General features: G+C 42.0%; 1 protein-coding gene across 4 annotated transcripts in view; it reads left to right on the top strand.

Moving 5' to 3' along the window:
• Positions 1–17,124, top strand: part of XPO6 (exportin 6) — a 110,084-nt gene that overhangs the window by 50,543 nt on the left and 42,417 nt on the right. For all 4 annotated transcript variants that reach the window (XM_028499220.2, XM_055090359.1, XM_007107311.4 and 1 more), the window contains 3 exons: positions 7,458–7,911; positions 11,439–11,565; positions 16,108–16,217. In XM_028499220.2, the coding sequence (XP_028355021.1) occupies positions 7,458–7,911; positions 11,439–11,565; positions 16,108–16,217 (691 nt within the window). The remainder of the gene's footprint in view (positions 1–7,457; positions 7,912–11,438; positions 11,566–16,107; positions 16,218–17,124) is intronic.

Here is a 17,124-nt window from a genome sequence, read left to right as displayed (position 1 = left end):
AAAAAAAAAAAAAAAAAATAATTGCATGTTCACTTGTTAACTCTCTTTATGAGAGTTGTGAGTGAAGTCATCAGATCTTGCTTCACTATATGGGCAATGCTAATGATTTAATCAACATTTATTTTGATGCTTTTGCTCAACTGCCTTTGTGCCCTTAAGACACCAAGTTAAGTGGTAAAATGTCTAGAAAATTCTTTAGCTCTCTTGACTGTGAGTTCAGTTTTATGGAGGAAATTCTGAGAAACTGTGGGGCCCAGTGAATAAACTCACATAATTCCTAAACATACCCCATCAGCAGTCCCTGCCAGACTCTACTGCCCTGCCCAGCTGCCCATCAGACTTGGCCCCGTGGGCTTTTGGTCTCTTTTCTCGTATGTTTTCTTGTAGTGTCATTTTCTGTCTGATCACTTTCAAAGAATAAAACCCAGGGACTAGTCCCTGCAACAGCTGCTCTAACAGTCTGGTTATAGAAAAAGTTTTGACGGGTGTGTGTAGTTTATTTCTCAGAATAGTTCCCCAAATTATTCCCTCATCTCCTAAACTCACCTCACTAGACCAGAATCCTGTGAAATTGATGATGGTTTTCCCTCTTATTTACAAAAAGGAAGCTGGGGTTCATGGCGGGTAACTCGCCAGAGGTCACATCACCAGTGAGGGGTGGGACAGTGACGTGAACCCATCATTCCCAGTCAAGGCGCACTGTCTTTCTTCTAAGTTTGCTGTCTCGGTCACTCTCACCATTTCTGCCCACCTCCTCCTTCCCCTGGTTGAGTCCTGGCTCACTGCTTACTTGGTTTACCTTCTCTGACCTTGGATGTCCTCTCTGTAGAAGAGCAGCTCTGCTCTGAGGAGTGAGTGAGGGGAGGTGTGGATGTACCGTCTGTATGCCGTGGTGCGGCTTCCTTCTGCTCTCGTGCAGCCTCAGCCCTCTTCCTGAGTTACTCTCCTCTTGTCCTTGCTTCTTTTTGCTTGGAAAATGGGGGAAAAAAGTGAACAAAACGAAATTACATAAATACTGTAGTTCTGAGCTAGCTTTGATTGTTCTGTAATAAAAATTAAGGGGCCATATCGTTCTTGCACACATGGTATTTAGTTTTAAATATAGATGTGTATATATACTGGGATGGAAAGTTTTTTAGGGTGAAGATGTCTTAGCCCTAATCGATTGCGACCAGTTTACACCTTCCGGTTTTTTTCCCCAAACTCTTTACAAGATGCACATGTTCGTGTACTTGCAGATCTTTTCATCCGTAGAAAAATGGGACTTGGGATCCAACTCTTGTGATCTTGTTTCCTCCTCCCAAGGGTTCCTTAAAAAGAGTTTCTCCCCATTTTACTGGACTGAGGCTACAGTTAGGTCGGAGGTTCTTAGTTGGGGTGATTTAGCCCTGCAGGGGATATTTGGCAATGTGGAGAAATTTTTTGGTTAACATAACTGAAGAAAGAGTACTACTGGCATCTGGTGAGTGGAGGCCAGGGATGTTGCTAAATATCCTTCAGTGCACAGAACAATAAAGAATTATCCAACCCCAAATGTGAATAGTGCTGAGGTTGAGAAACTCTTAGTAAATGTAGAACTGAATAGAAAACATGTGGAATTTCAATAAGTAAGAAAAAAAAAAGCTGAGGGGATCTTTGCATGAAAGCCCATTACAAGTGTTTCAACCATGTCTGGGTTACTTCCAAGTTAGTAAATGCCCCAGAGTAGCCTACATACTACTTGGGGCGTGGGTGTCTGTTGCCGCCAGGACCTGGCCCAGTTCAGGGACGATGAGGTTGGTCACAGGTTTTTTAAAATCAAGGAGCCCTCTTACAAACCCTCTTTATAATCAAGAGCTTTTTTTTTTTTTTTTTTTTTTTTTGTGGTACGTGGGCCTCTCACTGCTGTGGCCTCTCCCGCCGCAGAGCACAGGCTCCGGATGCACAGGCCCAGCAGCCATGGCCCACGGGCCCAGCCGCTCCGCGGCATGTGGGATCCTCCCAGACCGGGGCACGAACCCGCGTCCACTGCATCGGCAGGCGGACTCTCAACCACTGCGCCACCACGGAAGCCCCAAGAGCTTGTTAAAGCTCTCTCAGCATAGCTTTGGAAATGCTGCAGCATGAAGCAGGGTCTCTGTTCTTTGGCGATTCCTTCACTTGGATTAAAATACAATTTTGGAAAAATTCTTCTATGATTTACTATAATTCCCTGAAACATTTAAAGTTGAGTAAAATAATTTTTATCGAGAAACAACATTAAAAGATACTTGTTTTGGGCTTCCCTGGTGGCGCAGTGGTTGGGAGTCCGCCTGCCGATGCAGGGGACATGGGTTCGTGCCCCGGTCCGGGAAGATCGCACATGCGGCAGAGCGGCTGGGCCCGTGAGCCATGGCCGCTGAGCCTGCGCGTCCGGAGCCTGTGCTCCGCAATGGGAGAGGCCGCGGCAGTGAGAGGCCCGCGTACCGAAAAAAAAAAAAAAAAAGATACTTGTTTTGAGGGGAAAAAATAGTCAGAGATCATCCTATCCACATAAACAGGTTTTACCTTTGCATACTCCCGTTCAGTCTTTGTCCTTGTGCTTATATCTTTCTATGGTTTCTGTCATGGTGTACACATGCTATTTTACATGTGACTTTGGATCTTACATATTTTTCTATTTTTGAATATTAGCTTTCTGACTGATCATTTTTCTTGGCTGCATAATCTTTCCTGACCTGGCTTCTGGGAAGGAGCATAGGCTTTGGGGCTAGACCTGGGTTTTAGTTTCAGCTCTGCCTCTGACTAGCTGAGGAACATGGGGGAAATGCCTCATCTATCTGTGTTTGAGTTATTCTAACTGTCTGTAAGTGCAGATAATCATAATACCTACTTTAGAGCTGGGAGCATTAAATGAGAATATGTATGTAAAGTGCTTGGTGCAGCACCAAGCAAATAATAATAACACATGAAATGGTAGCTGTTCTTTTTTTTTTTTTAACTATTATTTATTTATTTATGGCTGTGTTGGGTCTTCGTTGCTGTGCGCGGGCTTTCTCTAGTTGCGGCAAGTGGGGGCTACTCTTTGTTGCGGCGCGCGGGCTTCTCATTGCAGTGGCTTCTCTTGTTGTGGAGCACGGGCTCTAGGCACGCGGGCTTCAGTAGTTGTGGCTCTCAGGTAGGGCGCAGGCTGAGTCGTTGTGGCGCACAGGCTTAGTTGCTCCGCGGCATGTGGGATCTTACCGGACCAGGGCTCCAACCCCTGTCCCCTGCATTGGCAGGTGGATTCTTAACCACTGTGCCACCAGGGAAGTCCTAGTAACTGTTCTTAACATCAGTGTTACCATTGATGTGTTGCTCTCCCCACACCCCACCTTAGAATCCCATTCTGGAAAAATTCTTCTGAGCTGAAGAATAGGGCCAACTTTTTTGTTTTGTTTTTGTTTTTAAAGCCAGAATTTATTTCTATTTAAGAATGTTCAAGAGACTTTAAAAAGGCCCAAGGGCCCAGCAGTGTCCGGGTTTTAGTATAAGATCATACTGAGGTGGTGTCTGTTGGTTCCTCCATTGCTAAAATCTCAATTTGATCCTGGTTGATAAATGCCCTGATAATTGTAATAGTTGGGTAATGGTGATTTCCTCTAACTGGCATCTTTCATAAATGGCCGTCAGTCCATGAACGATGAAAAAAGCAATACCAGAAACAACCATTGATAGAGAGAAAGTTGTATGACTCAAGTGGAAAGCCACCACAGCAATTCCAAAAATCAAAATTATTAATCCAGTAATAAACAAACTGAAACGTTTGCAGATTCTGCTTGAACATCCTTCTTGCATTATTCTTTGAAACCAGTTCTTCTGATTACCAGCTTGAGTAGCTGAGATCATGGTGAGTCTCATCTGGTATCAAATGCAGCTCTTTCAGAACAGAAACCAGCAAACACCTTTCAAGATAGATGCCAGAGGACAACTTTTTAATCTAGTTTTAACAATGGAAATTAAACTCTTATTAATAAATCACAAAATCCTCATTTTAATGGCTGAAGAGATTGAGGCTGAGAAAGGTTAACTACTCTGTTCATATTAATCCAACATTAGTATAAGGCAGCAGTTCTCAATAGGTCTGGGGACCCCTGGAGGTCCCCAGAAATCCTTTCAGGGTCCCAAAGGTCAATGATGTGGTCATAAAAATACTAAGACGTTGTTTGTCATTTTTATTCTCACTCTCATGAGTATACCGATTAAAAAAAGCTCATTCAGATTCCACATTGCAATTAACCTTTAAGAAATTAGTACTCATCAGATTTTAGTATTAGAATAGCTGCTGTTACCTGAAAAGGCCACTTCCTTCTCTTTCAGTTGTATATCTGTGTGAAGCTGGGTTCTCTTCATATACTTCAGTAAAACAACATAGTACAACAGATTGGGTACAGAACCAGATGAGAGAATCTAGCTGTCTTCTTTCAGAACCAGATGAGAGAATCTAGCTACCTTCTTTCAAGCCGCACAATAAAGAGATTTCCAAAAATGTAAAAACAGTGCTGTTCTTCTCACTAATTTTTTGGAGGGCAAAATACAGTATTTTCATTTAAAAATGTTATTTATGGGGCTTCCCTGGTGGCACAGTGGTTGAGAGTCTGCCTGCCAATGCAGGGGACATGGGTTTGAACCCTGGTCTGGGGAGATCCCACATGCCGCGGAGCAACTAGGCCCGTGAGCCCTAGCTACTGAGCCTGCGCGTCTGGAGCTTGTGCTCTGCAACAAGAGAGGCCGCGACAGTGAGACGCCCGTGCACCGCGATGAAGAGTGGCCCCCACAGAAATGAAGACCCAACACAGCCATAAATAAATAAATAAATAAATAAATAAATAAAATTCACCTCTTAAAAAATATTATTTATGCTAACATGTAATGGGCTTATCATTATTAAATGAATTAAATATTTGAAAAAGTCTTAGTTTTAATTTCTAATATGACAAATATCAATAGAAATAACCTACATAAACAGAAGCTTTTTGCTGTCCTCAGTGATTTTTAAGCATGTAAAGGGGTTTTAAGACTAAAACATTTGAGAACTGCTGCTATAAGGTAAAAAACAAAATGTAAAAATTTACCCAGTATTCCACTATACAGAAATAACATCATTCCAGACCTCTCTCTCTACATAAATGCAGTTAAAGATAGATTAAACTGAATAAAAGGACCAAATGGCATCGTATCATATATTTTTTTTGGTATCATATATTTTTGCTAAAGACTATTCGGTTTTAGTTTTACTTGAATTTAACAGGAAGTATTAAATGGAAGGAATTGCTGACCTTGAGATGCTTTTTCCACAAGGAATATTAGTTTGTAAAAGATATCTCCAAGGATAAGGAAAAAAGATTATGAAAACCAATTTCTTACTACATATTTTAATTTTAGACCATATATTTTGAGACTTCGTGCTTGTGAAAGGTGAGAAAGTTAGTTAGCACACCCTTCTATGATTCCTCCATTTGTTTAGTCTTGATTCTGTATTTAATTCAGTGCTTGCATTAGTCCCTTTGCCACAGCTTCACCATTCTGTAATACTTCTTTTTTATTTATCTCTCTGTTTGCATGGTTTCATTGTTCAGTATCCTCCCTAAGAATTTGTGGACAGTATATTGTTTGAATTTTGCATGTTTGAGAAAAATGTCACCTTCCTTTATACTCAAAGGGGACCTTTGGGTTAAGTCATTCTTTGCCCCAGAACTTGTAGACACTGCACCACTGTTTTTTGGCTTTCACTGTTACTGTGAAGTCTGAATTCGGGGTTTTCTCCTTTGTATATGTGCTTTTTCTGCCTACATTCCTTCCTTATTCCTGAAGTTTTTGTATTGATGACTCCTTATTTTTTTTCTTGGGGCAGAATAAGCCCTTTCATTTTGTATAGTCACACCTTTATTTCAGGAAAGGCTTCTTGTTATAGTTATGAATGTTTTTCTTCTTTTGTCTTCCCTAAAATCATTTTATAGCCACCCCCACCCCCAGTTTCATTTTGTGTGATTTCCTTTAGTGTTCAGTGCTTCTCAAAAATAAAGCAAGCATAAGAATCACCTGGAGACCTGGTACAAGCACAGCTTCCTGCCCCCGCCCCCCAGGTTCTACTTCAGTGGGTGTGGGTGTTGCCTGATCATTTGTATTTCTGACAAACTTCCAGGTTATGTTGATGATGCAGGTCCACAGACCTCACCTTGACTAGCCCAGTGGTTTCAAATTTTTGGTCTTTGGACCTGTTAACTCTTTTTTTTTTTTTAAATTGAGGTATAATTGACATATAGCACTGTTAGTGTTAGTTTCAGGTGTACAAAATAGTGATTTATGTATATTTGCAAAATGATCACAGTAAATGTAGATCCATTACCACACATAGTTACACATTTTTTTCTTGTGAGAATTTATTTTACACTATTAGCAACTTTCAAATATACAATACAGTATTGTAAACTATAGTCACCATATTGTACATTACATCCCCAGGACTTATTTGTCTTACAGCTGGAAGTTTGTACCTTTTTACCACCTTCACCTGTTTCGCCCACCCTGGACCCCTTTACTCTTTAAAAAAATAATAATAATAATTATTATTATTATTTTTTGGCTGCATTGGGTCTTTGTTGCTGCACACAGGCTTTCTCTAGTTGTGGGGAGCAGGGGCTCCTCTTCATTGCGGTGCGTGGGCTTCTCATTGTGGTGACTTCTCTTGCTGTGGAGCACGAGCTCTAGGTGCCCGGTCTTCAGTAGTTGTGGCACGCGGCTTAGTAGCTGTGGCTCGCCGACTCTAGAGCGCAGGCTCAGTAGTTGTGGCACATGGGCTTAGTTGCTCCGCGGCATGTGGGATCTTCCTGGACCAGGGCTTGAACCCATGTCTCCTCCATTGGCAGGTGGATTCTTAACCACGGTGCCACCAGGGAATTCCCTGGACCCCTTTACTCTTAAGAATTATTGAGGTCCTCAAAGAGCTTTGTGGGTTTTATCTACTGATACACAAACTGAGAAAATTTGGAAATATTTATTAATTCTTTTAAAAGTAACTGTGATGAACTCAGTGCATATTAACAAATAATATATCTTAATGAAAAATAACTTTTCCAAAGCAAACAAAAACATTTACTGAGAAGAGCGGCATTACATTTTTGTAAATCTCTTTAATATGTAGCTTAATGATAGACAGCGTTTGCTTTTTCTCTGTTGCTTGTAACTTGGCATGTGTAACCTCTGGAAAGCTCCGTTTTGTACACTTGTGAGATAATAAAAGTGAAAAAGGAAAATAACATTCTTTTCAAAATAGTTTTGAATTTGTGAACCCCGAAAAGGGTTCTGGGGGCTCTCAGGGGTCCCTGGACCAAACTTTGAGAACTTCTGCTTTATGCTAATGCTTGGTTTTTTGTTTCTGTTTTTTTTTAAGGAGAATTACTTAAATTGGTTTATAAGAGATTTGATAGTGTGTATCTTAAAAGCCTTTTGTGTTTCAGGTGACTTACTGAGTAACCTGTTGCAGAGTCCTAGTTCAGCCAAACTGTTGAATCAGCCAATCCCCATCCTTGATGTGGAGAGTGAGTATATCTGTTCCCTGGCCTTGGAGTGCCTGGCCCATCTCTTCAGTTGGATTCCTCTGTCTGCCAGCATCACCCCATCCCTCCTTACCACCATCTTCCACTTTGCGCGCTTTGGCTGTGACATCCGGGCCAGAAAGATGGCATCCGTTAACGGCAGCAGCCAGAACTGTGTGTTGGGTCAGGAGCGCGGCCGGCTTGGGGTCCTGGCCATGTCCTGCATCAATGAACTCATGTCCAAGAACTGTGTGCCTATGGAGTTCGAGGAGTATTTACTGCGTATGTTCCAGCAGACTTTCTACCTCCTGCAGAAAATCACCAAGGATAACAATGCCCACACGGTGAAGAGCAGGCTAGAAGAACTTGATGAGAGGTAATGAAAACAGGTGTGGCATCGGCTGTGCCCTGAGAATGGGCCTTGACTGTTTATCACGTTGCGCTGCATAGTGTCTGTAATCCTCTTTGGTTTCAGAATCTGGGGCTCCTGGTGAGGAACGGAGAGGTAGGTGTGTACCAGTAAGTCCAAGCTTAGCTGGAAGGGCTAGGGTGGTTAAGGGAAACGAGTTGAGTTGGAAAAGTTGTGAATTGTGTGACTTGTGTAGGTTGGTTGTCTTCTTTGCCCGTCCATCTCCTGTCCTCCCTTCCACCCTTGTCCGCCCTCTCCTCACTCTTTGCCTGCAGGTCTGAGGTGGTGCAGGAACTGGGACTGCTGCTCATGCGTAGCCAAGCACAGGAGAGGAGGCCCGTGGAGGTACAGGAGTTACACTTGCCCTTCCTTGCTTGGTGTTGCTTGTTGGTTCTTCCTCTTTGACTTTTCTCAAGTGAACGTCGTGCAGTGTATAGGAATGTTGTCACTATTGTGAGTTTTACACCTATGGCGAGTTTTCATCAAAAGAAAGAGTTGTTAATGGGGCACACGCCTGAGTTTCTTGGTTACTGTCCTCTTGAATGGAGCCTAAAATCACTTAGCCTCTCTTTATTAAGGACTCTTAGCAGATGATTCCACAGTATGCTGAGGCATGGTCTCATTTATTTCCCTTATAGATGATGTCATTTATGTATCTTACAGCTTTCATTAATATGATGCTACTGCTGTGTAAAAACAAAAGGGAAAATTGGAAGCTTATATTAAGAACATTATGTTGACTGTTCAGAGACTTTCAAACAGATAAATTGTATTGAATTAGTAAATATTTATAGATTGCCTAGCAGCAAAAGTTGTTAGTATTTTCCTCAATTTTCCTTGGCTTATTTTTGTTGTTAAGCTATACAGAGTTAAGCCATTTCTTTTTCTTTAGAGTAAGCAGCAGGATATAAAGTCAAGTGCCTAAAGTTAAGACAGTTTTAGTGCTTTCTAAATTTAGCAATTTTAATAAGTTTTTCTAAAGTTGAAAAAATTGGTACATGAGATTATTTTGGTTTAGTTCATTGTAAACAAACTTTGTGTGAAATTTTCTTTGTATAATCACAGAAGAACTCATAATATGATATGGTAATATGTTGGTTTTATTTTTCATTATTTGGTAATAGCTTCCTATTTGAATTCAAAAGCATCAGCATTCAGACACACAGCTTATATGTTTATATCCTTCTGAGCTTTGGTTAAGAAAGGCTGTATTTTCATATGTTTAAAAAAATCACAACAGTAACCCAACTGCTTGTACCAACCATCAGATATCAGTTGTTCTGACTTTTACTTGTGGTGTAATGTTTGTTATGGCTTACATTTGGGTGGTATAAAAATGTCATCATGGATGATCTGTGTTCTGATTTTGTTACGTGTAACTTTTGTGCTCTTGGTTTTATATTTTAATCCTATGCTTCCTATTGCCCTGTGAAAGCTGAGAGGTGCCTGGAAGCAGAAAGGTGACATGAACAACACTGTGTGCTTGCTTCCTGGCTCTTGGGTCCCTTACCACTAATTCTAAACAGCTAAGTCCATTCTCAGTTGTTTAGGAGCTGCTTAACCAGGTTTCTTCCTCTCGTCTCCTCTACTGCCTTTTTTTCTAACTTTCTACTGCTCATTAGCACCTGTACCAGAAGGTGGGCAAGGGAAAGAAAATGAGGTGAAATAAAATTGGAGTTTTAGCTACTGAACAGTCTTGCTTGTATTCTTTAAAAAAATTGGGTTGGAGATTCAAATAAAATTGAGATTGTGTGGTATTTGACCCATGACTTCTCCTTATTCTTTAATGGGTGGTAGGAAATTGAGTGCATCTTCCTAAAGAGCAGCAAACTGGTTGAAGTCTTTGAATAACCACATAAAAATGTGTAATAGGCTGAGCGAGGAATGAGGAGTTCCCGCTCTTGAGTATTAGGAATTGAAGGCCTCAGAGAAGTTTTTTTATACTTTCCTATCTCTAAAAACAGTTGATTAGTGCCTTACTGTTTTTCAGGTATTTGGCCCCGTGATCCTTATCAAACAAATTAATTTTTTTTTTAAGCTGCAAATAAGCTTACCTGTGTGTGGCGGCCACACAGATTGGCCACCCTCAGGGTGCTAGGTCCCAGGAACAATATGGGACGTTTTATTTATGGGCCAGTTTTGGTCTTCTGAGGAGTCATCTTCTTCCCCTTTATTATCTCATAGATCTTTGCTTTAAAAAAAAAAAAAAAGCCACAGCTTTTTGCAGTTAGGAGTTTCAGAATTGCTTTTAGCCATCATTCAATATTTGGCTAAGGCCCAGTGTATCTTTTATCTTTTTTAATCTGTCTCTGAAATGTGGTTTATAGAGGTATGCCCATCTCATTTTCTAATCACCTTTTGGTATTTAGGAGCTTAAAATGACAGTTTCTGAAATGTGAGAGTGATGATGTGCTGTGTATTCAATAACAAAAATATCTTATCCTTGCAGCTGTGACCAACACTCTTCTGTGAAATGATTTTTGAATACAAATGAATTGGGAATTCACTGTGGTGTGAAAAGAAAGAGCACTGGATTGGGAGTAGATGGTAGTCCCATTCTTCTGTGAGCTGGCTGAGTGACCTGGGGCCAGTCACTTTATCTCTCTGGGCTTCATCTCTAAAATGATGCATCATTAAATTGTCCCTGAGTCTTGTCCAGCTCTACCAGTCCTCCTCCCTTAGATTTGAAATCACTTTTAGAATGGATTGGGATGTGTGCTATGTTTAATTAGCACCAGGAGCCAGAGGGTGGGAAAAAACATGAACATTAGGTTGCAAGACTGAATATATCTTACCTGGATGCCATCCCTTTCCTATAGCCTTGTTTTGTTTTTGGGTTTTTATCACATTCGTTTTAATATTTTGGCCTCCTAGCAAAGAAAACCAGCCCTCCAGACTTGCCACATTGAAATGACAGATCATCTGCCCATGGACCTTTTGAGTACCATTTCCTTTCACTTTATTTTTTATTTTATTTTATTTATTTATTTTTTTTGCGGTACGCGGGCCTCTCACTGCTGTGGCCTCTCCCGTTGCGGGGCACAGGCTCTGGACGCGCAGGCTCAGCGGCCATGGCTCACGGGCCCAGCCGCTCCGCGGCACGTAGGATCTTCCCGGACCGGGGCACGAACCCGTGTGCCCTACATCGGCAGGCGGACTCTCAACCACTGCGCCACCAGGGAAGCCCTCCTTTCACTTTAATTGGGTCATAACACTGAGTTAGAAAATATGAGGATGCTAGCTTATAAGATGCCTTACCTAGATAGTGTCTGAGGATTAAAGTTGCTTTTCTGCTATGTTTCAGGTGGTAATGGAATGAAGGGTTGCCTGACCTGTAGGTAATTGTTGCAGGCCTTTATATTTTTAACTGAAAATATCTTTGTTATAAATCTGTATAGTTTTGTACTGAAAGAAATTTGGATTGAATTTGAGTTCTCTTCTAGGGAGGTGGCCGAGTTTCTCACTGTCACCTTTTGTCTTCTTGTCTTCTTTAGCTACATCGAGAAGTTTACTGACTTTCTGCGGCTCTTTGTGAGTGTTCACCTAAGAAGAATCGAGTCCTACTCCCAGTTCCCCGTGGTGGAGTTTTTGACACTTTTGTTCAAGTACACATTTCATCAGGTAAAAAGCACTGGAACAGCCCATGTCTATCCCTTGCCACTCAAAATGTCTACTTTGTTATTTTCAGGAGAAAGAACTTCTTTATTTTATTTGTCAAACATTTATATAGTGCTTACTATATGAAGATTAACACATTTATCCTTCGTAACAACCCTATGAGGTAGGTATTTTATCATCCCCATTTTACAGATAAAGAAACTGAGGCACAAAGATAACTTGCTGAGGGTCATACAGTTAGTAAGCGGTAGAGCCAGGATTTGAACCCATAGAGTCTGCTCTTAATCACCGTTATGTTGAAGAAGCAAAATATAGAAAAAGTCTCAAGTTAGGGCCTTTAGTTCTAGTCTGTAACTGTCACTAAGACTTCCCACAAGGAGATCGTAAATAGTGAAGCTCTCAAGAGTTCAGTTTTGGTGGATCCAGTTGTTTCCCCCATTCAGCAAATGTTTTTTGGGCTCCTGTTGTGTTCCAGGAGCGAGGCGTATAACCCTTGTAAACAAAGTCCTTGCCTTCACTGAATTTACATTCTGATGACTCAATATTTTTTGTTTCTATATATATTTTAGCAGCTTTATTGAGATAATATTTACTTACTATGCAATTCACCCATTGTAATTGTACAATTCAGTGATGTTCGGTAGATTTATAGACTTGTGCAGCCATCATCAGAGTCCAGTTTTAAACATTTCTGTCATGCGCTATCACTTGTGCCCATTTGTGTGTCTTTTTTTTTTTTTTTTGTGGTACGTGGGCCTCTCACTGCTGTGGCCTCTCCCGCCGCAGAGCACAGGCTCCGGACGCACAGGCCCAGCGGCCATGGCCCACGGGCCCAGCCACTCCGTGGCATGTGGGATCCTCCCAGACCGGGGCACGAACCCGCGTCCGCTGCATCGGCAGGCAGACTCCCAACCACTGTGCCACCAGGGGAGCCCTGGACAAGTCTTTTAAATTTCCTAGGGAGATAGACTGCAGTGGGCATCTTTAGGGTCTTTCCATATTCATCTTCTATGATTCTTTCACTAGAATCCTACGGGTTAATTTTCCATTGAACCGAGAGTGGTGGTTTTATATATTTATATATGTTTTAATTACATACTGGGAGAAGAGATAGATTGGTCATGAGGCAAAGAGCAAGCTTCTGTCTTCTCCCTCCCCAGCGGGTCACTGTCAGCTGAGCTCCCTGTGTTCTGCTGGCCTCCTGTGCGAGGACTTGCATTTCTGGGTGCAGACTCTGGGCTGTGTGGCCTGGTGGCCTCGAGGTGCAGGCAGAAGCTGACTCTGAGCACTGGCCAGAGGGGCAGGAACCTGGAAGGGGCTCCGGGGGAAGCTGCCCTTTGCTGGAGAGGCAGGGAGGGAGAAAGCTGGCAGGGCACACTCTAGGCCCAGGAGCTGGTAATTAAAGATTTCTTTAGAATAAGATTTAAGAATAAGAAATTAAATTGCTCTCAAGAGAGAGCTTTAAGTTCTCATCTGTTCATTAACAGCATGCTCTTCCTTTATCGTAGCTTAGTTCTCTGTAAAGTGGGAAAATGTGTCTTTTCTCTTGTTTAGAGGGTTATTCTCAATGTACTTTGCCTTTTGTTCCTACAATTCATGGAAATATTAGTCCTGGTCAACATTTTATTTATCTATCTATCTATCTATCTGTCTATCTATCTTTGGGTCTGTTGGGTCCCTGTTGCTGCGCGCGGGCTTTCTCTAGTTGCGGTGAATAGGGGCTACTCTTCATTGCGGTGCGCAGGCTTCTCATTGCAGTGGCTTCTCTTGTTGAGGCCCATGGGCTCCAGGCACGCGGGCTTCAGTAGTTGTGGTGCGCGGGCTTCAGTAGTTGTGGCTCACGGGCTCTAGAGCACAGGCTTGGTAGTGGTGGCGCATGGGCTTAGTTGCTCCGCGGTATGTGGGATCTTCCTGGACCAGGGCTCGAACCCGTGTCCCCTGCATTGGTAGGCGGATTCTTAACCACTGTACCACCAGGGAAGTCCCTGGTCAACATATTTTTAAAGAATAGTAATAAGACAAAGATGGTGGTAGTATCTTCCTGTAACCATTTCCTCTCTTCTGTTTATTTTCCTGCATTTTTTCTTTCACCTAAGTGTCCTGCCACAGTCCCTCCAGCCACTAGTGCTCACCAGGTGTTTGCCTCCACCATTGCTGAGCCCCTGAGGTGTCTGTATAAACATATGGTTTCTGTCTTCCTGCTCCTTCTCTTGCTGTATCATTACCAGTTCCTTCTTGGTCTTGCAGTTTCCATTTTGCCCCTTCTTCTTAAAACATGCCTGAGATAGTATGGCATAGGGGGAAGGGTCTGGACCGGGGGAGTCTTACGATCCACAGTCTAGTTCTGTTTTTGTTCCTTATCTTGTCACCTTGGGCAGATGACTTGACTTCTGGTTTCTTTATCTGTAAAGTGGGAAGAAGAAAAACATCTCTCTGCTTTCCAGGACTGTTGTGAAGATCAAATAGACCTATGCAAATCAAAACAAACCACTTGGAGAGAAGAGTAGTGTCATTAGTTTCTTAACGGAACTTGCCAGGATCTTTAGTGACTAACCAGCCCTGGAATCTGAAAAGTAAAAAATCTGAGTATGGGTACATTTTTAAAATGGGTCCATGAGGGCTCTGCAAAGTTGGTATGACTCCAAAAGTGCAGTCAGCCTATTGCCTTTATGACCTTAGCAATCTGTGCCCAGAGCAATTGTCAAAGGCTAGACTGTGGGCAGTGCATAAGGCCTCACAGTGGGGCCTGTAGAGATGGATGTGAATGGTAGTGTTTCAGGTCCTACAGAGGGTGTATTTGCCCAACTTTTTTTCCAGCCTTGAGCCACACAGTAAATCCTCAATTCAAACGCATGAGAAAGACGTGTATAATTGTAAACTACTTTGACATAGCCATAACACTTGGATTTATATGGTGGCTTTTCTCAAAATCACCTCCACATGCATCTGATCAGTTATATTTTTTGGTGAGGGATCTGGTAGGTATTTATTTTCAAAGCAAGGAAGGGCAGCTGGGTGACCTCCTTACTGGAAGCACAGCAAGCCAAAGCCAGGACAAGACTACATCTCCTGGCTGCAAGTCAAGTGCCTGTCCACAAGCTACCCATATTATTTCCACGCAGCTTATTGTTTTTTCTGCTTATTCTTCTGGTTCATTTCGTGTTCTGAGGATGGCCCTGCCCATGGTCCTGATTGAGCTGCAGCAGTCCAGTTCCAGAGCTGCCCTGTGGCTTGTGAGTGGGGTCTGCCACATTTTTTAAGTTTACAGTTTTTCTGTCTCAGACTCAGCCTGGGTACACCACCACCGTCATTGGTAGTTATCTCTTGGACAGATTCCATACATGTAAACTTCTGGATTTCTTTGGCTCAGAGATGGAAGGAAACTGACTCAGGAAGATGATGGGGCTTCCCTGGTGGTGCAATGGTTGAGAGTCCGCCTGCTGATGCAGGGGACATGGGTTCGTGCCCCGGTCCGGGAAGATCCCACATGCCGCGGAGCGTCTGGGCCCGTGAGCCATGGCCGCTGGGCCTGTGCGTCCGGAGCCTGTGCTCCGCAACGGGAGAGGCCACAACAGTGAGAGGCCCGCGTACCACTAAAAAAAAAAAAAAAAAAAAAAAAAAAAGAAGTTGATGGTATTATTTCTTTCCATATCAAATCCTGCCATCAAATATGTGGGTTGATGAAGTAATCACAAGTAAAGCCAAAGAGTTCTTGTAGGTAGCAAGAATTTGAGTGGATATATAAGGGATTGGGGGGCCACAGATGAAACTGAGTATGTGTGAGAAGGACTAGATGTTGGAGAATATAGTGCTTGGATTTTGCATGAAATAGAATCTCAAGGCTCTTGAGAAAGTTGATCAGTGCAGTGGTCCAGGCACTAGGACCCTACAAAGACTTGCTCTTTTCTCCTTACTTTGTCCTTATCGACACCTAGTAAGAGGTTGCTATTAGCCTGTTTGACACTCTACTTTGCAGATGAACTAAAGCCTGTAGGTCAGTCTTTACGAGCTCATTTTCAATCTGTTATGTAGGAAGACTGCAGATGTTACTTTCCTAATGTTCAAATGTGTAAACTTGTCACTTTGGAGCCACTGAAACTTAGTTTTGGTTTTGTAATAGTATGTAGTGGAAAGAGCATTGGCTGGGGGTAAAGGGACCGGTTCCTACCCCTGACCTTGAACATATCTCTGGATCTCAGTTTCTTTTTCTCTAAAACAGATTTGAATTGGATGATCTGTAAGAGCTGTCCGCATCACAGTCTCAGATTTTAAAACAGGTCTTTGCTCGGCTTATTTTGTAAATTGGTTTGCCCTGCATAGTATAGTATCTCCTTAATGATGTGTTCCATGGTACCCTTGTCTTGTTAGGTCAACAGGGCCCAATCGTGAAGACCGAATAAAAGACACCAATTGTGGTTACCAAGAAGCCTAGGGAACCTAGGCTTATGGTTGTAGCATTCTGGTGGATGTAAACACTGGTGGGTGTGTTTCTAAGGAGTAGTTGCATTAAGTAATTTCATTGTCTGGATTTCTTTTGTACCGTAGCCTACTCATGAAGGTTACTTCTCTTGTTTGGATATCTGGACGCTGTTTTTGGACTATCTGACAAGTAAAATTAAAAGCCGTCTGGGAGACAAGGAAGCAGTTCTCAACAGGTAAACCGCAGAAACATTTATAACTAGAAATAAACATTTTTGTCAGTTTTTCTTGTGGCCTAAAGAGGCAACCATGCAGTCAGACCTCTTTAGTGAAACTGAGTCATGTAAGCTGTTTAGGTAGTAAAGCCATTGAGCATTTTCTTCTTTCTTTCCCTTAAATATCTCATTTTTTAAAAACACATTTTTCTGATTAAAAAAGTAATATGTATTGTTAATTTTTTAGGTATGATAATGCTTTTGTGGTCCCCATCCTCCCCCATGGCCCTTATTTTAGAGATACAAGCTGAAGTATTTATTGGATAAAATGATATGGTATCTGGGATTTGCTTTAAAATAATTCCCTGGGGATAGAGGGGGAAGTGGGTTGGCCATGTGTTGACAATTGGTGTTGAACTTAGTTGATAGGAACTTGGGGTTCATTATAGCCTCACTCCTTTTGTATGTGCTTGAAAATTTCCCAAATAAAGTAATAAATACTTGTCAGGAAAAAAATATTTATTTTAAAAACTAGCAAAGATAGAAGAATATAAAGAAAAGTTATCTATAATCGTGCAATCCAGAGATAATCGTTTTTGTACTTCTAATTTTATTTTAAAAAACAGAAAATGGGGAAGTGTTTTCTTCCCCACGTTTCTCAAGCCCATTTTTTCTTGTTTGCAGGCAGAAAGTATGGTTCCTGTACACTGTGGTCGTTATATATCTAATTATTTGAAGCTAATATATCTAGAACGCTCAGCACATTACAAATGCTCAGTAAATAGTATTAGTGGTTGATGGTGGAGATAGTGAACGCCCCTCCCCCAGAAATGTGCCAAATGGAGGTGGTGAGGAGACCCCCCAACTGGGGAGAGTTGGACTGAACCTCTAAAACCCTTTCCATTGCTGAAGTTTTATGCGTTTTTAA

This window comes from Physeter macrocephalus, chromosome 14 (assembly GCF_002837175.3).
Source record: "Physeter macrocephalus isolate SW-GA chromosome 14, ASM283717v5, whole genome shotgun sequence".
NCBI classification, from domain to species: domain Eukaryota; kingdom Metazoa; phylum Chordata; class Mammalia; order Artiodactyla; family Physeteridae; genus Physeter; species Physeter macrocephalus.
This window is presented reverse-complemented; position numbering and strand designations above follow the sequence as displayed.